Source organism: Ambystoma mexicanum, chromosome 14 (genome assembly GCF_040938575.1).
Source record: "Ambystoma mexicanum isolate Mex_15411 chromosome 14, UKY_AmexF1_1, whole genome shotgun sequence".
Lineage (NCBI taxonomy): Eukaryota > Metazoa > Chordata > Amphibia > Caudata > Ambystomatidae > Ambystoma > Ambystoma mexicanum.
Genome location: NC_090940.1, coordinates 70,083,212 through 70,110,042, shown reverse-complemented (window position 1 = coordinate 70,110,042; position 26,831 = coordinate 70,083,212). Strand labels below are relative to the sequence as shown.

Below are 26,831 nucleotides of genomic sequence, written 5' to 3'. Positions count from 1 at the left end.
ACTAGTTGTTTCTGATTGAAGTTATGGATTTGTTTTGCTTCATGTTTCCGTCACCATGTATTTCGGATTCCAAGCCCTTGTTCCTGTCTTAGTTTTGCTTCATTTTAGTTTGGTTCCATATTCAGCACTGCGTGCCTGGTGCGCTCGGCCCCTTTGTTCTGAGGCACTGTATGCCGAGCCTACGCGGTTTTTCCATCCTGCCGTGCTGCAAATGGTTCACAGCATTTTACGCTAAGTGCTCGCGACTTTTCCATCCCACCGCGCTGTACCTGATTCACAGTATTGTATGCCGAATGCCTGCAGCTTTTCCATCCCGCCGCACTGTGTCTGGTGCATGCAGAACTTGAAGTTTTCAGCACTGCATGCCTTGTATACGCACTGGTTTCCAACTTTGCAACACCATGTGCCTTGCGTATGCAAACCCATTTCTCCTATTTCAAGTTGCCAAACCACATCTTCAGATATACAGACTGCCCTCTGCCTGATCCTATTGTACTCTACATGTCTGCACGTTACCGAACCATACCTTCTGTTTGATGGAATACCTTCTGCTTAACCCTACTGTACTTCAATAGCCCGCAAGCTGACAAATCAAACCTTCTGCTTTACGAATTGCCTTTTGTCTGATCCTTTGGTACTTCATTAACTCGCACATTGCCAAATGAAAAGTCTTCAAACAACGGACTTCTTCACACCCTTGTTATGCCATACACACCATCTACTGCTGTCAGAAAGAACCACTGCCAAGAACATTTTTCTATCTTACTCTTGGATTACTGCAGAGACTAGAGACGCTTGCTGTTTTGTCTGCATAGGCATCCTCGTGCCGTCGGGGTAGGTTGTTTGGGACTTTGGGATTGCCTCACGGATCCTTCTTCTCTGATACCATCGGAGATATACCGACAACATACCAACACGTTCCAGGAGTAGAACACTGTCCAAAGCTGGTAAGACTGTTTTCTAGTTGCTGAATAAGATTCAGCATTCTATGGTCTAGCAGTCTTCTTAGTAGGTCTTATTCCTTATTTCTCCTCTTGTTAGGTACTCAATCTCTCCCAAAATTCCTAAAGAGTTATCATCTCCAGCCTACACTATTCTTGGGGTTACCTTCTTACTGCAGGTGGGTGCGACTTGTTAAAGTGTTAGTCTTGTTCACTGCATGCAAATCGTTGATACTGATTACTTCTCTTGTGTTCCTCTAGCTGTCGGTTCCAACGGTGTGTCTCCTCTTTCAACTATTGGATCCCTCTGTCTGGTACCTATTCAGCAGAAAGTTACAATTGTAGGACAAATTCTTCTGCGACTCCTGTCTGGTCAGACGTCCAGGTGTCTTGTTTATCAAGTTATTGGCTCTGAAAACCTAACACAGGAGAAACCTTGACCTTGGATATAGATCTTAGGTTGCTCAACGATGCTGCCGGTGGTGTGGCTTTTGGCGTATTCTTCAGCACATGGTGGAGTATACAATTTTGGCCTGAAGAGTGGACAAGGCCTGACTTGGTTGCAAATTTCGCCTTTTCAAATTCTTCCCTATCCTGATGGCAGTGACTGATTGGATTGAAGGAATTCAGCTCTGGTGTGTGCTTTGTGGATGGCTAGCTTGTTTGTGGACATCAAGGGGCCTCAAGCAACATGTCCCATGGTTTTGTTCCTTCTCAAGATGCTATTGCTTGTATGTTCGAAGGAGGACATATTGAACATGGGGAAACATTTTCAATTAGTTTGAAATAATGCTGCTGTTGCTGCATCGGTTGTATACAAATTGTACGAATGACAATTGTTCGAATAACAATTGACCTTCTGCATAATTAACCGAATTTAAACGGTCAATTAGGATATATATGCAAGGGGGGAAACCCCCCGCAACCGCCCAACCATTCCAAACTCCACCCCAACCTCCCACCCAATCCCCTTATATTATTATTACCTGTAAGAGGATTCAATTCAACACTACAGCTAAGTCAATGCCTAGTCTGGGATACTGAATGGAAACCCTTATTGATATATCTTTATGTCCAGTTCATGCGTTCTGGATGACTACCCTATATAACACCCCTCTCTTGGAATCCCCCTGACCCCACTGAGCCAAGAAGTAGTTCTGTTTTGCAAGTTAAAAGGTTTATTTGATAATTTAAACAATAGATACATATATGTCACACCTTATAATAAATTAATAATTGAATATCACACTTAATCTGATATGATAAAGATTAACAACGGAGAATCTGGCACTAACACGCTTCTCTATACTCAATAAGGAGTTGACATGAAATGGATAAGGTAGCACAGTGGTAAATAGGTACAGAAGTATAATGTGGTAAAGAATGCTTTATAGAGTTCAAATGGATGGAATGTTGAATGAATGAAATGCAGTATAGAAAATACTCAATATGATTTCAACAAAACAATGTAATCACTTTTCTCTAGCAATCCCCTCCCCCCCTTGATGCAATGCAAGGAAATGGAAGGAAGCACACAGTTCTCAGAAATGCAATCAACTGTAATTCAGTTCACCCCAGCAAGCTCAGACTACAGAAAACAGATAGGAGTTTTGAAAACACAGGCAAAATGCTTTATATGTGCTGGCAATGAATTGAAAAATATGCTAAAATGCTTTTAATTCCCTTTCAGAGGTTCAGGGTGAGTGATAGCTACTCTCTATGAATTCAGGATCACCTTAACAATGCTTTAGTAGTAACTAGCAGGTAAACAAAGTTTTTGGCAAGGAAAAGCAAAACTGCTGTCTTTTTACACGTGAAGAAATTTGCAAATCGCGGCAAAATTCGCGGATGCGCCGAGCGCTATTACAGAGGAACCACAAGGACTATCTCTATCGTTTTGGGGTCCTAGGAAAGCCTAGGATCTCAGCTTCCAAATGAAAGTTACTGCAAGTCTCTAAGACAAACGGTCGCGGAGATATGAGCGATTTTGTGAAGGTCGTTTTTCAGATTTGAAATTTTAAAAGCTCAAAATGACAAGTGACAGATTTTGCAGCTAGAATGACAGGTGACAGATTTGGAGCTATCAGGCAGTTCTACTTAGGTTAAATAGATTGAATTAGATGAATTTAAACTAAGAGATTGGTTCTACACAGTTCTGCTGGGTACTCACACTATATTCTTGAATTAAATGGGCCTCATCACGGATCTGGTCAGGGTTTTAGACTGGGCTCTGGTCTCTCTCTGGGCACAGCGTCTGGTCTCTGGAACTGCTCGCTCTCTGGTCTGGTCTCTTAGTTCTGGATAGATTGAAGTCTCTAGTTTGGCTTTCTGGAGGTTGATGAATTTGAAGTCTGGATCTCTGGATGTTGTATGGTCCGGCAGAGCGCGTTGCAGCAAATGGAATTGAAGGTCCCTATCTGTCCTGTCTGTCTGCTTTTATGTGTTTTGAGAGTGGGTGGGTATGTTGGTCATAACTAAACTTGCCCCTCTCACTTGTCATTGGTCAAATTTCCATTCCTCACTTGATTGGCGAAGCTAAGTTGTGTCAGAGTGATGTCATTTTATGGCTTGCAGATAGGACACTCCTCTGTCAGATTGCACACATTCTATATTTGATAACAAAAGACATATTTCACAGTTACACAGTTGCTTGAAATTACATATACATGGTGTGGCTGAATTTAGCCATGTCTCTGTCCAAATCTGTTGTTTCTAAGAGCTTGCATTCAGAAATGGCACATAATTGACTTTTTAACTGATTTTTCAATTTCTGACATTGACCCAACTTTACATACATGTGCGCAGGGAGTATGGACATTAACTGATGAAGTTTCAGATTTTTAACATGCATACATTTAGAGTAATATCCACTTTTCCGCTGACACCCCCCTGAACATACCACCGGTTCTAAAAACCTCTTAAACTGTGGGCAGAAAAATCACAAGAATTATGGTATCATTTATAAAATTTTCACATGTCCGCTCTATGAATGATCCATCTTTTTAAAGTTATGTTCTGGCTCCAAAGGGGTGTGGTTTCCTCTCAGCACAAGGTAGAAATACTGGTTTATCCAGTTCTGCCAAGCCAGCTTCTGTCTCCAGTTTCTCCCCCTCCAAGTTTCTGCCAAGAGTAAGCCACTTTTACGACCCCTGCAATATAAGATTTGCTTGGGTCCTGAAAGGCTCATTGTTCAAGAGGAAGCCATTTATGATCCTCTCAATAAACCCTCTGCCTGGGTGAAGGGAGTTGCATTGTTCACTCTCCTGCAGAGCACAGGTAATTCAATTATCAGATAGATGGTACATTCTTAGTGTGGCCAGCAAAAAGGCAGATAGTCCTGGGAACACAGCTGTGACTCAAGTTTCACTCCTGATGGGGGTAGTTGTCAAGCAAAATCAAGTTCCTTAAGCCAGACTTTCAGCTAACTGTCATGTTTTTTTTGTTGCTTTTTAAATTAACTTGCAATTTTACACATGCAGCTAGAATGCTGATTCTAAGTGCAAAACTATGACATTTCAACAGTTACAAAGGCATGTGACACCAAACATAGGTCACTCATTTAATCTAAACATTTTCGATTTTAGTGTCTTTAAATCCAGTGCAACTTAAACTGCTGACTCCATAGCTCAGCCAGTTTTGTTATAAGCATTGTTCTGGGCTCTTCATTTCCCAGATTTTGTAGGCACACAAAACTCCATTCTGCCAAATGTCTGCTGGTGTTCAGTGAATATTTTGCACATATTGTAATGTTTGAAAATAGGCATTTTGAGCCTGCCTTCAGAGAAACACAGGGTGGTTTTAAAACGCCGGCTTTTGGATAGTGGTGAGTACTGGTACTGCACCCATTTTTGGGATTTAACAAATGAATTCCCCACAATTCTAAGTTGCATTTGCCAATCAGCATTGCCATTCCCAATGGTTTCAGACTACTGTGCAGGTAGTCCAATGGTGGTTTTAAAGCGCTTTGAAGCTAACCGGCGCTACTGTTTTTCCTTTGGCAACCCATTTCCCTCATGGCAACCCGGCCTTTCATTCTCGCACTGGTGGGTGGCAAGTGAGGCAACCATTTTGGTGGGCGCACAAACTGCGCAGCTTTCCTGGATTTCGGCGCACATGTGGGTTTTCCGCCATCTTGACTTTTCTAAGCCCACAGCACCAAATGTTGTAGCATGATTACTTGCACGTGGGTCAAGACACCCAACAAGCCCCCCCACGCGACTGCACTTTGAATTTGAGTCGATGGGGAGTCGCGTGCCCAAGGGTTTTGACCCACGCACCGGTCTGTCCGCATAATCTTCTTCCTACTCTGTAGATGGCACAGTTCATCATCTTCTTCTCCATCCGGTACTGATCGATCGGTTCTCCTCGCCGGTCCTGATGGGAATATTGGGCGGTCCACTGGGCCCATTGGATCTTCGTTCCTGGTCTCCGGATCGCCCTCCTTGGCCCGTCTCCAGGTTTTCTTTCTCCTAGGACGACAAAGGAAGAGCGGCAATACCTACTCATAGACGTTTTTCCACCACTGTTGAGATAGTGGGGCAGCATATGCATTTCATCATAACGAAACATTACATTCTTATTTTGAAAAAAAAACAGTATAACTAAGAGACAGTTTCATGCAAATCACAATATTTTAGAGACTAGATGTGGTATGTTTTATGATTGGAACTGAATTAGTCTGAGACAGTACCCGCTAGGATTCCAGAGGATTCCTCCAGTTGTTGCAGAGTGTGCCTGGGATGGCAACATTTCAACTGGTTTATGTGGACCCACTTGTCTTCTCCCTCTGCCAAAGGACCTTTGGGGATGTGGATTTTGTAGGCCACAGGGGAGATTTTGTCTATGATCTCGAATGGTCCCTTCCATGTAGGCAAAAATTTGCGCTGCTTGGCCTGGTTCCTTTGGAAGTTGTATAGATTGACCCGGTCCCCCACCTGATATTCCTTCCTGGAAGTTTTCAGGTCATAGTGGGTCTTCATGCTATCAGCTGATCTTTCTAGATTCCGCTGAGCATAAGCAAAAGCATGTTGGAGGTGTTTCCTTAAATTCTCTACATACTCATGAGTAGTGGAGGCATTTATTAGTGTCTGCTCTTGGGTCCTGTAGAGCAAATGCTGAGGAAGCACCATCTTGCGCCCAGTCATCAACTCAAATGGTGACATTTTGGTTGCAGATGAAGGGGTAGATCTGATGGCCATTAGGACCAGAGGTAATCGGATATCCCAACTTGGCCCAGAATCTGCCACAAACTTCTTTAATATGCTCACAATTGTCCGGTTATATCTCTCTACTGCCCCAGAAGAAGCTGGTCTATAAGCAATATGCAGCTTTCTCTTGACCCCCAGTATCTCCCACATCTTTGTCATTACTTCACTGGTGAAGTGGCTACCTCTGTCTGACTCAATCCTTTGAGGTAGACCAAAACGGGAAAAGATGTGGTTAATCATCAAGGCAGCTGCCGTTTCTGCCTTGCAGTTTGGGGCTGGGAGACATTCCACCCACTTGGTAAACAAGCATGTCACCGTCAACATGTACTTATTCCCCCTAGCCGAGCGAATCACAGGGCCTACAAAGTCGATTTGTAAATCTGACCATGGCAGTGTCATTCCCCTCTTTTGTAAAGGCGCCCGGTGCGTAAGGGATGATGGCTGAAATTGTGCACACACAAGACACCCCTTCAAGTATTGGTCGAGGTCCTGCCCCATGTGTGGCCAGTATGCAACCTCTCTTAAGATTTCCAATGTTGTGTGAAACCCCCTATGACCGGCGGTGGCCGCATCATGGGCGTGACTTAACATCAGGCTTCGGAATGAGGTAGGAACCACCCACTGATCGTGGCCAGCTTTGGATTTCCTTACCAACAAACCGTCTTGGATTCGGAACATTTTTGGACATTTCATCAACCCTCTTAGGTCCTCTTTCCCAATGTAATCGGTATCCGTCAGGGGAAAGTTCTCAGGGTCCTCAAGGTGCTGGTAAAATTTACCAATAATTGGATCCCCCTTCTGAGCAGTAATCAAATCAGCATCAGGGGTCTCCTTACTCCATTGTGCAATTGAAAGGTCGTTGTGAGCATTTGTCTGGGACCTAGTGATGGCAGTGACCTGGATTTCCCCCAACAGGGACTCAATCTCAATTAGATCCCCTTGGATGGCCCCGGTTTTGGCCAGCTGATCAGCTAAGTAATTTCCAGTTTTGTCTGGTCCCTCTACTTTGGAATGACCCTTGATCTTTTTCCAATAGATGGTCATCTCATTCGATGTGACCAGATCATCAATGTTTTGGATCAACTTCCCATGTTTCAAGGGTTTGTTGTTAGCACATAACATGCCTCTGGTTTTCCAATTAACCAGGTGCTCCACGAACCCGTTCCGTACATAATCCGAATCTGTGATTATGACCAGTTCGTGGAGTTGATGCTGGACAGCAGTGAGGATGGCCTGATGCACAGCCATCAATTCTGCCACCTGACTACTTCGGGGACCAATTTTGTATCCAGCGGAGGGTTCTGGGGACTCATTCAACCATGCATTCCCTACGCCGGCCACCAGTTCTTTCTCCCCGTCGTTGTCAACATGGTAAGAGCATCCATCCACATAGACAGTGGGCATTCCCTCACACTTGTCCTCTTCAAAGACTTTGTGGGGGGAATTAAGGTATGCCTCCATGTTGTCCTTTATTTTTAGACTTTCGTCCTCGAGACAGTTTTCTCTGGCACAATCATGCAAGTCAGCCAGACCTTGCGCGAGGGGACTCTTCTTGTTTTGGCCATATCTGACCTCCACAGGAAAGCCTTGCATTGACAGAATCCAGGAAGTAATTCGGGAATTACTCACATTTCCGGCCCGGATTCTGTCACTTTGGAGATATTGCAGAGGCTGGTGTGGAGTCTCCACTATGATGTGTTCCCCCTGGATAAACGGGCGGTAATTCTTCAATGCCCACACCGTTGCCAGGAGTGCCTTCTCACAATCGTTGAATTTTTCCTCCACAGAGGATAAAGTTTTGCTCGCATAGGAGATTACTTTATTGACCTTGTCATGCTTTTGGTATAATACGGCCGTCAAGCACGTATTAGAGAACCCTGTCTCCAGGAAGAACTCCTTGTTTCTGACAGGGTAAGCTAGGCAAGGCGCTTGTGAGAGGCTTCTCTTGAGTTGTCTTACTGCCTCGGATTGTTCTGGACCCCATTCCCACTTGACCCCCCCCCTTTAGGAGATGAATCAGGGGTCTGGTGATCTCTGCGTAGCCCTCAATGAACTTTCTGCTGTAATTAGTCAGTCCAAGGAGGCTCCTTAGTTCCCGCAGAGTTGTGGGGTCTTTCAGTTTCTGAAGTGCTTCCACTTTCTTTTCCTGGGGACAGAGGCCCTGAGGAGTAATCTCATGCCCCAAGAAATTAACACGGGTTCTACACCACTGTGCTTTCTGAAAGGAAAGTTTTGCTCCGGCGGCCCTCAACTGTGTCAGAACATAACGGATCTCCGCTATGTGTTCCTCCACAGTTGAGCTTTTGATGAGGACATCATCTACATAAGCCAGGTTACCCCTTGCACCCAAGTCGGGCATGGCCTTGTGTAGAAAAATGTTGAATTCATTGCCGGAGTTGAGGTATCCGAAGGGAGTCCGGGTCCATGTATACTGCTGGCCCCCAAAGGTAAAAGCCAGTTTGTATTGGTCCTCCCTACTGACAGGCACGGTCCAGTATCCATTGGTCAGGTCTATTGCAGTGAATACCTGTGACCCCTGGATCTGGGCCAGCCCTTGGTCAATGTAGGGCAGAGGCCATCGGGAAGTATGGACCCGTTTGTTGAGCTCCCTGAGGTCGGCGCAGAGTCTCCACTGGCCGTTTGGCTTCAATATTCCCAGCACCGGATTATTGAAGGTGCTGTGGACTGGACGGATTATTCCCCGGGACTCAAGGTTCTTAATTATTTCAGTAAGGGAATCCATTGATGCGAGAGGCAAGCGATATTGCTTCACAAACACAGGAGTCATGCCAGGGTCCGTGGGGATTGTGGTTGTGTGGATGTCGGTGCGACCACAGTCATATGAGTCTACTACAAAGAAATCTTGGAAATCCAAGAAAACTTGTTTCAACTTTTGCTTTTGTTCCAGAGTCACACAGGCATCAGCTAGGTTGACTCTCTCTTCCACCATCTGCCTGAAGCCTGGAAAGACTTCTGGTTTGGCTAATTCAGCGGCCTCCTCCAGCTGGGTGGAGAAGTCCCTGGTCAGAGTGCTGATTTGGACCGGAGGCTTCAGGTGGGAAAGGCAGCCCTCATGGACTTGGAAAATCACCTCATCCCTCCTGAAGTCACAAGTCACATCTTCCTTACCATAAGGGCAAGAAGTGTACACCAGGAAGTTCCCCCCATGCCGGGTAAAAATCCTGTCTGGTGTTGTATTGTCATCACTGTCACTGTCAAAGCAGTCCTTGGGGATTGGCCCTAACAGTTCATTACCTAAGTCTATGGAAAAATGTCGGTTATCAACCGCCATTCCAATAATGGTGCCTGCGGCTAGAGTAATACTCTTTAAGTCGCTGTCATCCACCTCTATTGGAATGGTGTCATGTTCTATGTTGACTAATGGAGTTGGGTTTACCCCCAACCCTTGCTGTTGGAGAGAAGCATTTAGATGTATATAAGCATCAGGGTTTCGCAAATATTGTCCTCTTTTAACTTTCACGTCCAGGGAGAATTGTCGGGTCCTTTCTGGGATGGTGACTTCCTCTTTAACCTGAATTTCAACTGCATAAGGTAGCAATTGAGCTGACCTAAATGCTTTTTCTGGATCATCAAAGCCCATGGGATTATCCGCTAATCGTGACCAAGCTTTGAAGTTTATTAGGTCCAAACTAATGGCAAAGCGATTGAGAATGTCACTGCCTAAGTAAAAGGCGTCAGGGACGTCTCGCACGACCCAACAATTGTGGACTATGCTCTTGTTGCCAATGGAGATTTTGAGCATACACCTGCTTGGCAGGAGATGTTTGGAATTAGGTGCTTCCAGGTCCATTTCCCATTTGTCTATCAGTTTGAAGGTGGGAATGGCTGGATCTTTTGGGAGTTGGCGGAACATGGCTTCGCTGATGAAGCTCTTACCGTTGTTCACACACACTCGAGCGAGAACAGAGTCCTTCCCATCATTTAACTGGACAGGGATGAACAACTGCTCTCCAATTTGCTGAATATCAGCCAGGCTCTGAGCTGATTTCACATCTTTCTGGACTATAGGAGTGGGAGTTTCTGATTGTGGATTAGTAAAGAATCTCAGAGTGTTTCCTTCCAGCGTGGAATACCACCTTAAACTGGAAGGAAGGTTGATTTTCAGAAACAGAGAGGACCCCCCATCACCAGTCTGTTGTCCTACTGCTATTACTGTCACGTCTGGAATTTGGCTATTCTGGAAGTGAAATTCTACTTGGTCAGGTTTTTGTTCAACCATGTGGCAGGTGCCGTTTAAACTAACATGGTTGACACTCTGTTTTAATTTTATTGGTCGGCTAGTCTGGGTCCAGAGGACCTTGTTTACACAATCTATTAGGGGTGACAACCTTCTCAGGAGGTCATTCCCCAGTAAACAAGGGGTGCCCTCTGGAGTCACAACTATGACCGGGTGTTTCAACTTGTGTCGCCCAATTTTAATGTCCAAGTCTGCCGTCCCCTCGATGGGAATTTCCTTCCCGTCAAAGTTCTGCAGTTGTCCAGGAAGGGAGGTGAGAGGAATTTGGTAATTCTCTCCCCTTCCTGCATTCAGTTCATCAAAGGCCCTTCTGGACCGAAGGGTAGCTTGAGATCCAGTGTCCACCAGTGCCAAAATTGTACCCTGCCCCTGTACTTGTACCGGGGCATAATATCTTCCCTCCTTCTCCTCAAGGGGGCACAGATAATGCACATTTTTGGACAACTGGTGGGCTAACTTTCTGGTTTTGGACATCGCTAGCGAAGAGATTTGGGCAGAATTCTGTGGAGAGCCTTGGGAATCTGAAAGAAAAATTTGGCAACTGGAGATCAGAGCCATTGTGGGTTCCCCTGGCTCCGGTTCCGGGCCGCCCCCCCCTTTTTGGAGGCAGTCACCAGGATGGGTTTGAACCAGGGGATTTTCTTGCTGTTGGTTCTGGGATGAGATAGTGGGCGGCGGTAGCTCAGTCTCCACATCTCCCCAGTCTGGATTTGCATCCCTAGGGACCCATTTTTCTTTGGGAGGGGTTCCCCCCTCTCTGAAGGAGAAGATCCTTTTCCCAGGATCCTCTGAGGATCCCTCTCCCTCAAATTGGAATACCTGTACCTCCTCCTCAAACTGAGTCTGTTTGGGTCCTTTGTTTCTCCTACCCCCCCTCTGCTCCTTAGGAGGCAGACTTTCAGGGGCAAGAGATTTTGTTTCCGGTTCCTGGATTTCCAGGGGCTGTTTACAAGTGAGGAAGGAAGCTTCCTCCAAGGCTTTACACCCCCCTTCCCTTTGTGCCTCCTCCCTGGGAACCGGTGAGTTATCGGGGTGCTGCCCCCGTCATTGTTCTGGGGCACCAGGTCCAGAGTTGGGTGCGTGCTGCGCCGGCATGCCGATCTGAGGGTTCTGCTGAGCCCTCAGTATGTGACCCAGATCCCGCGCCATGTTTTGAACCTGGCGCTCTAACTGGGAAACCCGCTCAGGCTGATACGGGGCCCTGTTTTCTCCCCTGGGCTGATCCCGGGAAGGGTAGCTGTCCCTCCTCTGGTAATACCCCGGGTTGGGAAGATTTGGGTACCCCTCCACCCTTGGCCTCCCCTCTCCCGGATTCAGTGGTCTGGGCTCAGGGAATTGGGGAAAGAAGGATGGATGGTTTTGGGGCTGAAAGTCGGGTGGATATCTGGGGAAAAAGTTCTGCCCAGGGTTTGGTAAATTTCTGCCCTCCTGTGGGAAGTTTGGAGGGAAGTTCCCTGGGTTTGGTGCTTGGCTGGATCCCCCCCCTTGGGCTGGAGGAGTCCACACATAACCCAGGATGGGTCGATTTCCCTTGTAACGGGGACTTACATAATCAGGAGAGCGAGGGACCCCATTTGTGGGGCTGCCTCCTTGGCTCCCTGTCTGTGACTGACCCGAGGACCTCCTGGGCCTAGCATTATTAGGTGCAGGTAGGTTTTTAGGCCCCCCCATCTCCAAATCCAAAACGGGGGTGACCTTTACCTCTGCCACCTTGGCAGCAGCAGGGGTGCTGTTGGCTTTGGGGTTTTTCTGGGCATTACTTTTGCTATCTATCGGTTTCTGCACCTCATAGATCCGGGTAGCCTGTTCAATGACCCAGTCTAAAGATCTTTTCTCGTGAAAATCCCTCACGAGCTGGGTCATGATATATTTGGGCAAGGCATGGAAAAACGTATTTATAAATTCTCTGCTATCTGTGCGCACCCTTCTGGTGGTCTGCGCAAAAGCACGCTTTAACTCCTGCACAAATTCTTGTGGGGCCTGATCCTCCCCACATTGCAAATTGTAGGCTGCCTTGCGAGCCTCTTGAGGATTTCTGTGAACAGAAAAATGTTTCAAGATGGCCGCCTTATAGGTGGACCATCTTAAATGATTTTGGTCCTCCAGCCCCGCAAAGAAACTGGAGTATTCCGGGGAGAAGGTCCACTTTACATATTGAATACAGCTTTGGCTGTCCTTCAAATGGAAAGTCTCCATCATTTGTTCAAACAACTCTAAGTGCTCCCAAACAGAATACTTAGCGTTCTTATGGTAAGGCGTGATGACGCTCCTGATCGCCTTAATCTGCTTTAAGGGGTCCTTAAGCAAGGCCCTTTTTGCCTTATTGGCCTTTTTGGTTCGGGTAACCCTTGTCCATTCGTCCTCGGACTCAGAGGCACTGCTCCCAGAGGTTCCCGTCTGTTCTTCCAGGTTTTCCCGGATTCTGCGAGCCTGGGAATGGCTGGCAGACTGTGGGGACCTGGTCTCCTGTGTCCTGCGCAGTTCAGAGGAGTCTTCAGATTCCTCCTTGCTGCCAGGATTTGATGGGTACCCCCTCCACTGACCTAACTGGGCAGAGGTTTTCAGGATGCCCTTAATGGGCCTACTCTCCTGGGGTTCCCCACTGAACTGTACTGTACTTGGGTGCCCATACCCGGATGCCCACCCCTCCATTCCTGAGTGGTACTGGCCTATGAGCCCCATACTCTTAGCTGGATAGTAATCTGCCATCCCTGTGGCCCTGTGCTCATGTGCGCCAGGGGACATGGGGGTGGTAGAGTCCAGGGACTGGGGGAGATGAAGGCCCCTGGTGTTAGGGCTCCTGCGGTTATGGTCAGGAGTCTCTCTTTCCCAGCGGACCTCATCTCTATCCGCCCCTGCTCCCTGTTGCAATGCAAGAGCCTGCATTTGTGCTTTCAGTTCCTCTGTTAAGGCCTTACTCGACTCTATCAGTTTCTCCTGCATCGCTACCTGTTGCTGGAGCCTCTCATTGTGCTGGCAGAGAGCCTCATTTTCCCTCTGTACTTCCTGGTTGGTCCTGGAGAACTGGGCCAGTCTTTGCTGCAGGAGGGTTACCTCCTGAGCTGTGTCCCTATTGGCCTGCTCCTTTCTTGCTAGAGCATCCTCCACCCTCCTGGTGTGCTCTAGCAAGTTCTGGTGTTCTTTTTGGAGGTCACCCAGTCCCTGGTGGGCCAGGTGATTTTCTTCCATTTTTCTTTTTAAATGGCAGACTTCCTGGCCTAAGGTATCCCTTTCCTGACTAAGAGCCTGCATCTGTGCCGCCAGGTCGTCCCTTTGCCTTTGGAAGGCACCAGCATTCTGGCGCTCCTGATCAAACTCTGCCTGGGTATCCAGGTCTTTCAGAATTAGTTTGTTGCTCTCTGCCTTCACTCTATCTAGGTGGCCTTGCAGGGTGACTACCTGCTCAGCACATACCCTGTTGAAGTCCAGTTGTTGCTCCAGCTTTTTCTGGTTTTGCAGTAGGGAGTCCAAACCTTCTTGGTATTCCTTCTGCAAGGCCAGAAATCTGGTATCCTGTTCTACCTTTTCCTGTTGCAGCACATCCATATCCTTCTTTATTTTAATGATGTGCTGCCTACTATCATCTTCTGACTCCTGGCTCCTCTGCAGCCTCTGCTCAGAAGAGACCAGGTCAGATTGGACCTTCTCTAACGCCATCTGTTGCCTATTTGCCAGATTTTGGCTTTCAGCACATCTATCCTGCATGTCTCCCATATATAGGTACAGGTATGCCGCTATCCTAACAATCTTGTCGTGTTCATCTTTGGCCTTAGGAGCCATATATAGTTCACTCAGGGCCACATGTAATGGACCCTGATCTCTCCATAAGTCTGACCCTGTTTCAGTGACCTGTCGCGTGATGGCCTGCAACCAGGCATCCTGGCCCTGTTCGGTCCATTCACCTCTCACAAATAGCTTATGCAAGAGGTGCTCTCTGGCTATTTTCATATCTACCAAGGTCGTCATTCTAGAGATTGGTCTCTGTCCTGACTTACAGAAGTTAGTATTTTATTTTTGCAGAACAGAACTTTTCTTGGAGTGTCTCTTTTGAGGAATGCTTTACAGCGTAACACAGCGTGGTGATCAGACCGGATATGCGTATCTGGTCAGCTGGCACACTGTATTAATCTGCACAAGTGGTATTCTAACCCAGAATCCCGGATACGAGCCCCCACTTTGTAAGAGGATTCAATTCAACACTACAGCTAAGTCAATGCCTAGTCTGGGATACTGAATGGAAACCCTTATTGATATATCTTTATGTCCAGTTCATGCGTTCTGGATGACTACCCCTATATAACACACCTCTCTTGGAATCCCCCTGACCCCACTGAGCCAAGAAGTAGTTCTGTTTTGCAAGTTAAAAGGTTTATTTGATAATTTAAACAATAGATATATATATGTCACACCTTATAATAAATTAATAATTGAATATCACACTTAATCTGATATGATAAAGATTAACAACGGAGAATCTGGCACTAACACGCTTCTCTATACTCAATAAGGAGTTGACATGAAATGGATAAGGTAGCACAGTGGTAAATAGGTACAGAAGTATAATGTGGTAGAGAATGCTTTATAGAGTTCAAATGGATGGAATGTTGAATGAATGAAATGCAGTATAGAAAATACTCAATATGATTTCAACAAAACAATGTAATCACTTTTCTCTAGCAATCCCCTCCCCCCCTTGATGCAATGCAAGGAAATGGAAGGAAGCACACAGTTCTCAGAAATGCAATCAACTGTAATTCAGTTCACCCCAGCAAGCTCACACTACAGAAAACAGATAGGAGTTTTGAAAACACAGGCAAAATGCTTTATATGTGCTGGCAATGAATTGAAAAATATGCTAAAATGCTTTTAATTCCCTTTCAGAGGTTCAGGGTGAGTGATAGCTACTCTCTATGAATTCAGGATCACCTTAACAATGCTTTAGTAGTAACTAGCAGGTAAACGAAGTTTTTGGCAAGGAAAAGCAAAACTGCTGTCTTTTTACACGTGAAGAAATTTGCAAATCGCGGCAAAATTCGCGGATGCGCCGAGCGCTATTACAGAGGAACCACAAGGACTATCTCTATCGTTTTGGGGTCCTAGGAAAGCCTAGGATCTCAGCTTCCAAATGAAAGTTACTGCAAGTCTCTAAGACAAACGGTCGCGGAGATATGAGTGATTTTGTGAAGGTCGTTTTTCAGATTTGAAATTTTAAAAGCTCAAAATGACAAGTGACAGATTTTGCAGCTAGAATGACAGGTGACAGATTTGGAGCTATCAGGCAGTTCTACTTAGGTTAAATAGATTGAATTAGATGAATTTAAACTAAGAGATTGGTTCTATACAGTTCTGCTGGGTACTCACTATTCTTGAATTAAATGGGCCTCATCACGGATCTGGTCAGGGTTTTAGACTGGGCTCTGGTCTCTCTCTGGGCACAGCGTCTGGTCTCTGGAACTGCTCGCTCTCTGGTCTGGTCTCTTAGTTCTGGATAGATTGAAGTCTCTAGTTTGGCTTTCTGGAGGTTGATGAATTTGAAGTCTGGATCTCTGGATGTTGTATGGTCCGGCAGAGCGCGTTGCAGCAAATGGAATTGAAGGTCCCTATCTGTCCTGTCTGTCTGCTTTTATGTGTTTTGAGAGTGGGTGGGTATGTTGGTCATAACTAAACTTGCCCCTCTCACTTGTCATTGGTCAAATTTCCATTCCTCACTTGATTGGTGAAGCTAAGTTGTGTCAGAGTGATGTCATTTTATGGCTTGCAGATAGGACACTCCTCTGTCAGATTGCACACATTCTATATTTGATAACAAAAGACATATTTCACAGTTACACAGTTGCTTGAAATTACATATACATGGTGTGGCTGAATTTAGCCATGTCTCTGTCCAAATCTGTTGTTTCTAAGAGCTTGCATTCAGAAATGGCACATAATTGACTTTTTAACTGATTTTTCAATTTCTGACATTGACCCAACTTTACATACATGTGCGCAGGGAGTATGGACATTAACTGATGAAGTTTCAGATTTTTAACATGCATACATTTAGAGTAATATCCACTTTTCCGCTGACACCCCCCTGAACATACCACCGGTTCTAAAAACCTCTTAAACTGTGGGCAGAAAAATCACAAGAATTATGGTATCATTTATAAAATTTTCACATGTCCGCTCTATGAATGATCCATCTTTTTAAAGTTATGTTCTGGCTCCAAAGGGGTGTGGTTTCCTCTCAGCACAAGGTAGAAATACTGGTTTATCCAGTTCTGCCAAGCCAGCTTCTGTCTCCAGTTTCTCCCCCTCCCAGTTTCTGCCAAGAGTAAGCCACTTTTACGACCCCTGCAATATAAGATTTGCTTGGGTCCTGAAAGGCTCATTGTTCAAGAGGAAGCCATTTATGATCCTCTCAATAAACCCTCTGCCTGGGTGAAGGGAGTTGCATTGTTCACTCTCCTGCAGAGCACAGGTAATTCAATTATCAGATAGATGGTACATTCTTAGTGTGGCCAGCAAAAAGGCAGATAGTCCTGGGAACACAGCTGTGACTCAAGTTTCACTCCTGATGGGGGTAGTTGTCAAGCAAAATCAAGTTCCTTAAGCCAGACTTTCAGCTAACTGTCATGTTTTTTTTGTTGCTTTTTAAATTAACTTGCAATTTTACACATGCAGCTAGAATGCTGATTCTAAGTGCAAAACTATGACATTTCAACAGTTACAAAGGCATGTGACACCAAACATAGGTCACTCATTTAATCTAAACATTTTCGATTTTAGTGTCTTTAAATCCAGTGCAACTTAAACTGCTGACTCCATAGCTCAGCCAGTTTTGTTATAAGCATTGTTCTGGGCTCTTCATTTCCCAGATTTTGTAGGCACACAAAACTCCATTCTGCCAAATGTCTGCTGGTGTTCAGTGAATATTTTGCACATATTGTAATGTTTGAAAATAGGCATTTTGAGCCTGCCTTCAGAGAAACACAGGGTGGTTTTAAAACGCCGGCTTTTGGATAGTGGTGAGTACTGGTACTGCACCCATTTTTGGGATTTAACAAATGAATTCCCCACAATTCTAAGTTGCATTTGGCAATCAGCATTGCCATTCCCAATGGTTTCAGACTACTGTGCGGGTAGTCCAATGGTGGTTTTAAAGCGCTTTGAAGCTAACCGGCGCTACTGTTTTTCCTTTGGCAACCCATTTCCCTCATGGCAACCCGGCCTTTCATTCTCGCACTGGTGGGTGGCAAGTGAGGCAACCATTTTGGTGGGCGCACAAACTGCGCAGCTTTCCTGGATTTCGGCGCACATGTGGGTTTTCCGCCATCTTGACTTTTCTAAGCCCACAGCACCAAATGTTGTAGCATGATTACTTGCACGTGGGTCAAGACACCCAACATACCACAACCCAGCCCATTATATATATTAAAATGACCATACGGTCAATTGTGCAGAAGGTCAATTCAGACCCCTGTTATTCGAACAATTGTATCATTCGAACAATTGTAAACAAACAATTTGGGTAATACAGCTGCATCTCGTTCTAAGATGAAGGAGTTCCGGTGCCTTCATCAGATGGCAAATTAGAAGATGATTTTCGGGGCACTTATACAAGCTTGGAGACACCTGTTTCTCTGCTACGCCTCCTCCAAAAAAGAGGACTGAATACTGGGGTTGCTTGTCGATATTTCTTGAGGATTCTGGCTATGTCCCAAAAGCATGTTCTCTGATCACCTTAATGATGTACCTCAACACTTACACGGATAGCTAGATCAGCGTCATTTGCTAGGAAGCACTTTTCAGCTGCTGTCTTGTTAGGCTGTATGCACTCAAGTCCTTCCTGGTTCAACAATGTTATTGCTAGGAGGGCTTTCCAGGGGTGGGAGAGAATTTTGGGAAATCACCCTTATTCACTGCACTTTGGTAAGTTAATAGTGATTTCTGTCTCACCAGTTCAGTTCAAAAAGATTCTTATTCGATACATCGTCATCCAGCCACAATTACATACACAAAACACAAATTTGCCATTTTTAAATAACACAAGTGTACAACATTGTTTGAGTTCATTTATCAATACTGGGAATTCCAGTTTCTAAAAGATCAATTTTAACCTTGTTAAAAGTACTACCTGTGACTATAAAATCATATTAAAGGCCTCTCTAGGGGTTCACATTGGGCCATTATGAGCCATTAGGCACTCCCCGTTACACACTTTTAACACTTTCCCCTCGCTCTCCAGGCTTGAGTCAAATAGGTGGCAACACAGTAGTCCACTTTTATCACATCACATTTTCGTAAGAAGAGGAGCGCAGAGTCTATATTGCGTACACCATTTTCGATCAGTAGGGGAATCAAAAGCCTCCTTCTGGGGTCTTGGTAACCAACACAAAAAAAGAGAAAGTGAGGCAGGGTCTCCTCCACTGCCGAACACATGGAGCATAGTCCACTCCCATTGGGGGCCCACTTCTTAGTAATGCTAGCCAGGTTTAAATGAGAGATTCTAAAATTCATATAGAGGTTACGTGAGTATTGGGGTTTTATCATATCTAAATAATTCTCGAAACCCAGTCTTATCTTACCTACTAGATATGTGGTAGCCCCTGAGAGTAGCCAGCATTCAATTGCTAATTCAGCCTCCGAGACAGATCTGGCAAGGTTCGTAGCTTCCAAGCAGTGTGCTCTGTTAATGGCCTGGGGTTCTAGCCATAGATCTGAAAGTCCCAATTGTCCCAAAGTATTTTAACATGGGTGAGCCATGGCAGTGATTTACCACCTTCGGTCTCCAGAATGTGGAAGACATCATCTTGGTAACTTCTTAGCTCATTACACTACCAAAGCCTCAACCACAAAAGTGCTTGCCTAAAATTGTCCTCTCTCTGGATCAGTCTCAATCCCAATTCCATGTAAAGAGTAGGTGTTGGTGAGGATTTGTGGAGTCACAGAAGTTTCTTTAATATGATTCTCTCCTCAGTGAAATCTGCACATTTTCGTCAGGCCTCAGTGAAAGCTGCATTTGATGTGAACTCGTAACGTGGTTTGTATTCTGCAACTGGCAAACCTGTTTTCTTGCTTCTGCATTGCTTCAAGGACTGTTTTGAAGAAGGTGCCAACTGGTATTTGATAACATTGCGAGGGAATCTTGCAAAGCTGAAGAAAAGTTATATAGCTGTTTTCACGCTCTCATGAGAAAGGGAAAGCTTTGCCGCTTGCAGGTTGCCATGAGTCACTCCGGCTTGGGGCACAAGTAAACTTTCAACAGGTAGAGACTTACAAAAAGCCAGAAAGTTCTAGAAAATGCCATCATGCTTTTGCAATGGTTTTAAAAAAGAGGGGCACCTGAGCAGTCAGACAGAGAAAGCTTCACTGGAGGATGGAAACATCCCTCCAGGGCCGGTTGATACAAACACTCTCCCTGCCTGCCTGTGTGGGAGCTTTCCAGTGCAGTTTTCTGGTGAGATGAGGATGTACTGTAAAGCTGTGTCAATGGTGAAGTATTTTATCTAACCCATTTTCATTACTTATTATTCTTGTTGTTTTTATTCATTTCTGTATGCTTTTGATGAATAAATAGGCCGTATAAGAGACATTTTATAATCTAGCTGAGTGTGTGTCTGTGTAATTAATTGCGGTCCTGCGTCTGAGGTTTCTTCATGTAGTGTGCTGGGGTTGTGAATATATATCCATGCACTTATAGAAACAAACAGTCGCTTAACACTGTGGCCTTGTCCTGCAAGGGCTTTTCCGCAGAGGGTCTGATCCTCAGTTTTTAAGGGATCAGAAGCATGGAATGTAGCGCATTGTGCTACGCATCTCCTGCGCACCTGTATTGTATTGTTGAACTCTGTGGCCTTGTCCTGCAAGGGCTTTGCCACAGAGGGTGTGCTCCTCAGTTCCTGAGGGATCACAAGCGTGGAACCGTACTGAGGGGCAGTGTGTCCTGCGCACCTGCGTCGCTCAACACTGCAGCCTTGTCCTGCGAGTGCTTTGCCCAGAGGGTTAGAACCTCGGTTCTTAAGGGATCAGAAGCGTGGGACATAGTGCAACGTGCTATGTATCGATGGGCAGTGTCTCCTGCACACCTGCGTCCCTCAAAACTGCAGCCTTGTCCTGCAAGGGTTTTGCAGCAGAGGGTCTGAGCCTCGGTTCTTAAGGGATCAGAAGCGTGGAACGTAGTGCAGCATGCTACATATCGACAGGCAGCGTCTCCTACGCACCTGCCTCGCTCAGCACCGCAGCCTTGTACTGCGAGTGCTTTGCCGCAGGGGGTCCGATCCTCAGTTCTTAAGGGATCAGAAGTGTGGAACATACCGCAACGTGCTATTTATCAATGAGCAGCGTCTCCTGTGCACCTGCATTTCTCAACACTATGGCCTTGTCCTGCGAGGGCAAGAAACAAACTGTCACCAATCTCATCCTGGACCAAGGAGGCACAGTCAGATCCCAAGCCTCAAAAATTCCCAGCAATCAGAGAAAGTCTTGCTTCTCTTCATTCTGCAGATGAGAGATCTTGAAGCACCTGATAACTGGACCACCAGTAGCTTAAAGAACCTGCGGCCTGTTTGTATGAAGGTAACAGGCAAAAGAAAATCCTGTAATAACTGTTGGGGCATCAAAAAGCCCTTGTCCTACATGAACTGCAGCCGCTGGACTCTGACAGCATTTTCTGGTAATCAGAGCTGCAACTTTTACTCCAGACAGCTGCACTGGTCACCTGCAGAAGCAGTTCACTGTTTCTCCAACCCAGACCATGTCCTGTGATTCCTCTGCAAGCTTGTTGCTGATTTTCCTCCATGTCTTCAGAGGCGTAACGTGTCACCCAAGAGTGAGAACGTCCACTGTTGATCTGCACCCTTGTGGGGATTTGAAGTGTTGATTTCTATTGACCGAAAACATCCACATTTTTCCAACCATGAGGTTCCCCTGTATTTCGCTTACCCTGGAGTAGCACATGTAACATTGGGGGTACCACAACATCAGGACCAGTGTTCCACTCAGCAATCAGAGGCCTCTGTGAGCGATCACATGTCCTCAAGTGCCCATGGTGTACTATCAGGCAAACCTAACAGGGGTCATGAGCCTGATCTTTGAAAACAAGATCAGTCCTTATGCCCCTCATGTTACTTACCACCACAGAAGGGAGTTTATTATTTTCTTAACATATATGTTTGGTGTGAGAAACCAGAAGGTGTCTCAGCCACTAGTCCCTGGGGATCTGTCATCCAGGTGGCCAGAACACAGCCATCGCTTTTGGATCCAGTTCCTGGGGGTGGACCAGTGTGGGAGGATCACCTGGTTGAGGGTTCTTCAGAGAGTGGGACGCCGGATGGCAAGACGCAGTATCCCCTTCGCTGTATACCTTTACCCCTTCCTTCCAATAGGATACGTAGGAACTCTACCCACCCCCCCTTTTCCTACACAAACACTTTCACACAGACAGCCTGCTCTGGGAGAAAACAGACTAACACCCAACCAGTATACCCGGCGTGTCCCAATGCAATGGTCAGACGAGGTCAGGCAATAATTGACCATCACTCACACCTGACTTCCATTAAGCTTGCCCACATGGATAAATGGCAGAGCATGAGAGCACACTTGGAGTGAGGCAAAACACACAGGAAAATAGCAGTTTCAAGACGGCAGCTGAATGAGAGAGGAAAGACAGCAAAACAAGAAGGGATCGCAAGGAGGGAAATTCCCTTGAACTTTCCGACAAGAAATTGTTACTTTCAAGAGCCCTCGAGATTAGAAAGTGTAACACCAGGAAACCAGACTGAAGAATCCTGTATTGTGTGTAGGAGATACCTGGGGCCCTCCTGCGTCACTAATGAAGGTGGGGAGAAGCAGCAGCCACTGTGGGACCGTCCTTGGCTCCAAGAACAAAAGCAGCGTCAGTGAAATCAACACAGCTGGTGAGTTGGGGATACTGATACAAGACCGGTCTGTGTTGAGGCCAAGGTTGCAAACAGCAACATTGTATAGCGAGCACTGGAACGAACATTGTTAAAACATGTGTAATAAAAGACGCAAGTAAAGTTGAACTAGTGATGAGTGTTTAAACTTTGAAAAGCAAGATATGATACCTTTGACAGAGTGGTCCGGCACTGCGTGGGTGCTCAATCAAAGGTCTCTGTGAGGTATCCAGCTGAGAAGTGGCAGAAGTAAGAATTAAAGGGGTATGTTAAGAAGAGAACAAAGAACTGTGAATAAAAGTAGTCCTGCGATGGGTCAAACAAAATCCTGCGCACAGTCGAAAGTCTTTGATTTTGATATGGTAAAGAAAGTTTGGAAAACAAAATAAATTTGGTCAGAGCCTGGCAGAGGGAGACCAATTGAAGGTTTTGTGCTAAAGTGGGTCTGAGCCCGGCGGAGGAGGACCCTGGGTGAACAGTGAATCACCAGATGTTGTGCATATGAGAATCCTCAGGAGAAAGGAACTTTGAAGGTTTGTTTAATGTATCAGGCCCTCTGAAATACGAAGACTTTGAATGGCAACAGGACCTTGGCACAGAAGGTCCTGATATTGAGATTTTGAACTGCATCCTCATGCTAGAAAAGCCAGAGTGTGTGCTAAGCTCGAGCGTGCCGCCTTGTCCTGTGCTGAAAACGTGGGGAAGGGAAGCTAACGGCTCAACTATACAGACATATCAATTCTTGAACACTATTCTTTTGTATAACATTGTTTCCCACACCATTTCTATTTATAAGTAAGAATTGGCAATAGGTTTATTAGCTTAGACCTTTTTATTTTGACAATACACCACTAGGACTGCGTTATTATTATTTGATGGTCGTAGCTTGCTCCCATCCTTAGATTTAGGATTAGATAGGCAATTTTTCAAACCTTATGTTTGTTTTTTTTGTTTTATTGGTTAAACATATTTAAATCTTAAACATCAGTTAATTACTCCATTATTTCATTATTTAGTTCATTTTCATTCAGTAGAACCATAGCCATAGTTTGTTCCCTCAACTGCACCTTGTCCCATCAATTGGTCAGAGGTAGTTAATGAAGGAGTTATTTAAATAGTTATTTAAGTAGATCTAGTTTGCCTCATTAGAATTAGAATTATCTCTAGGTCCAATATCCTCTTCCTCCTGATCCAGGTTTAATAGTTCAACAAATTTTAATGCGTCAAGGGTTCTGCCGACCTTATCAACGGTCAGGAGCCGTTCCCAGTATTCTTCTTCCGTCTCCTCAGTGATGTTGCTCGTGTAATTACCCAAGTAGTTCTCCCTTTTCGATTTCAAGGCCGGGCAGGATAACATTACATGTCTGATAGTTTCAAGTTGGTCTTTAGTTTTGCAGAATCTACAGTATGCAGTTGATTTTTCAATTTGCCTTCTTTTCCATTTGACCTCTCTGCGTGCCAGATGTTAAGTCTGCAGCGCATCAACAGATCTCAGTAATGGTGAGAGGGGAATTTCAGCAGGTAGGGTGGTAGCATATTCAAACCTTTTTTTTCCCAGACAATATTATGACATTGATTTCTTTTCAATCTTTGCTCCTGTGTTTCCTCCCAGTCCTTTTCCCGGATGGATCTTTTGGCCTTATCTGGGTTTTCCTTTAGGGTGTCTTCCGAAAGGTTTGCCTGTTTCAAGCTAGCTTTGCATCTTCTTTTCCAATTTCGAAGCATAGTATCCTCATTTGGTACTTCCCTCTGCATTAAGATTTCAAACGGCTTGGATGGGTTGTCGAGGATACACTTTCTATACAAGGATAGGGTTTTCCAAAGAGCAATTGAAGCCACAGACTGAAGCCTGAGCTCTGTTCTTATGAGCTCCATCGGTAGCGATGTCAGAAGGCGCAGGATCTTTCGCCAAAAGTAGGCCTCACATATGTTCCAGACTTCCCATCTCAAGGCTAAGAGTGCTTCAGCACCATACGTGATGACCGCCACCACTTTTTGCTTGAAAAAGGTTACTATTGGAGCTAGGGAAAATTTGCCATACCTGCTATGTAAGCAGATTCCTTGATTTGTCAGGGGCGTTAGTTTTTCCCGAATCAATGTATAATGTGCTTGTTCGTTACAATTTCTATTTATCATTATCCCAAAATACATTGTGGTTTCCACTTCCTTCAGTTTTTCATTTTCCAGAGACCACGTCTGAGATTTTTCTGCAGATTTTCTTCACTTGCCAGATCTCATGGTTAGGATCATAGATTTCTTGATGTTGATCTTCATGCTGTTATCTTTTAGATATTTATTGAATGACTCAATCCGTCTTTGCAGGCCTATTGGCGTCTGGTCTACGAATACCGCGTCATCCGCATATAGCATCCACGGTATCTCTCTTCCGTTTACCTTCGGCGGGAATGCACGAATCTGCTCTTGGGTAGTCTTCATGTCGGCCATATACAATACAAAGAGGAAGGGAGCTAACGCACATCCCTGTTTAATTCCCCTGGAGGTTTTAATCTTCCTAGATAGCCCTCCATTTCCTGTAATTTGGACCTTGATTGAGGTATCAGTATATAGGGCTTGGATGGCTTTCAACAGGTCCTTTGGACATCCCCACATCTTCAATTTTGACCACAGACGTTCTCTATTTATTCCATCGAAAGCTTGTTCGAGGTCGATGAAAGCTAAATAGAGTTTTGTTTTCCCTGCTAAAGTCTTGGCCTTCAGCAGGTTAATCAAAAACAAATTCAGAGCGCTGCCTACTCCACTAACGAAGGCTGTTTGCCTTTCATCCAAGACTTTAGCCTGGGTGGCCCATTTTTTTAGATCCCTTAATAGAAGTGATGCAAATAACTTGCCAATTGAATCTAGGAGCGCTATTGGCCTGTAATTCCTGGGGTTTCCCGGATCTCCCTTCTTGTAGATCGGTATGATGTAAGCCTCCATCCACGTGGTTGGTATTTGTCTAGCTTTTTTAATTTGTTGGAATAGAGTATATATTAGATCAGCCCAGTCCTCTCAATATTTTTTTTTGGCAGCTTGTTGGAGATACCATCTGGGCCTGCTGCTCTGGAAGTACTGAGTTTCTTAATTAGAATTACGATGTCATCTCTATCAAATTCCAGTGCCCATGGTGTTTGTCGGGCCTCTCATTTATGATTTGTCCCTGGGTTTCTCCTTCATATAGTGCAGTATAGTGTTGGAACAAATTTTCCTCTGAGACTTAGTTAATTCCTATAGCCGATTGGTTACGTTCCCTGTTGTTAAGTAAGTCCCATGTACTTCTAGCATTATTCGTTGATATTGCGGCTAACATTTTCTCGGCATCCCTTTGCATTCTTAGATGACGAGTTACACGCAGCCAATTTTTATAGCTTAGGCGACACTTCTTCAGTAGTTCAGGTTTCTCTATACGATTACCCTTTTTTACACATCTGAGCTCTGCTCTATATTGTTTTTGCCTAGCCACTAGATGTTCATCATACGCATGTTTTTTTTTTATTTGCTTACTTTTGGTAGGGTCATACTTGACCTCGTAGGCTTCCAGTAGCCATTTATACTCGACCACCTCCTCATCTTTGCTTATTGCATCTTTATAACCCTGCACCAATTTTGGGATTATCTTTTTTTTAGTCTCAATCGGTTTCTTCCCCATGACACCTCAGTTTCCATTGATCTTTCACTCGCTATAGTAGACCTTATTTCCCAGGCGAGTTCAATGGCTAGCAGACAGTGGTCACTACTTGTTTGTTTAATTATTGTGAAGGACTTTATCCACTCCAACGTGTTTCCTCCAACAAAACAGTAGTCAAGACATGCTCCTGATTTTCCACTGTGCCATGTATTTGCTCCCAACAAGTCTCCTTTTGTCTGGCCGTTTAACATCTTCATCTCACGAATTCTCATTTCCTTTATCCATGTTTTTTCCTTTCCTAGTAGATGTTCTATTTCTTTAATTGTACCCTCTTTGTCCAGCAATTTCATGTTTAGGTCACCATTTAATAATATCAGCTGATCTTTCTCATCCAACATGGATTTATCAATTACATTCATAATTGATTTTAAGTAGCTCACTGGTCCTGTCATATTTTCACTCCAATAGGTATTTATAAGGATCATTTGTATCGCAGTTTTCATGTCATCTGCTTCAAGTCTTATTTTGAGTATTTGCACGTGTGGGTTCGGTATGTGATGTTCTAACACTTTTAGTGGACTATCCAGTTTCTTTAGTATCATGAGGCCTCCAAATGGTCTTCCCTTTGGTCCCTTTCTGGCCGGGTTTATGTACACTTCATAGCCCTCACACGTTGGAGGTTCTCGTAGCCATGATTCTTGAATTGAAATGAGATCATATTTGGCCAAAAAGGAACTGTCTTTAGAGAGCAGTTGTTTAAATCCTCTAGTGTTCCATGAGGCACAGAGGGCCGGCTTCTGCTGGCTTTCCTTACTCTATTGTTTCTTCTTAGAGATCAAGGGATTTGCCATCCATGACCAATATTTTTTGTTGTTGTCTACTTTATTTGGCTTACTTTTT

General features: G+C 44.9%; 1 protein-coding gene across 1 annotated transcript in view; it reads right to left on the bottom strand.

The window, feature by feature from the left end:
* LOC138527160 (aspartic and glutamic acid-rich protein-like) overlaps nucleotides 1-25,952 on the bottom strand; it is a 35,823-nt gene extending 9,871 nt beyond the window's left edge. Inside the window, exon 1 of the mRNA XM_069638267.1 lies at nucleotides 25,808-25,952. Coding sequence (XP_069494368.1) covers nucleotides 25,808-25,952 — 145 coding nt within the window. The remainder of the gene's footprint in view (nucleotides 1-25,807) is intronic.
* Nucleotides 25,953-26,831: the final 879 nt, after the last annotated feature.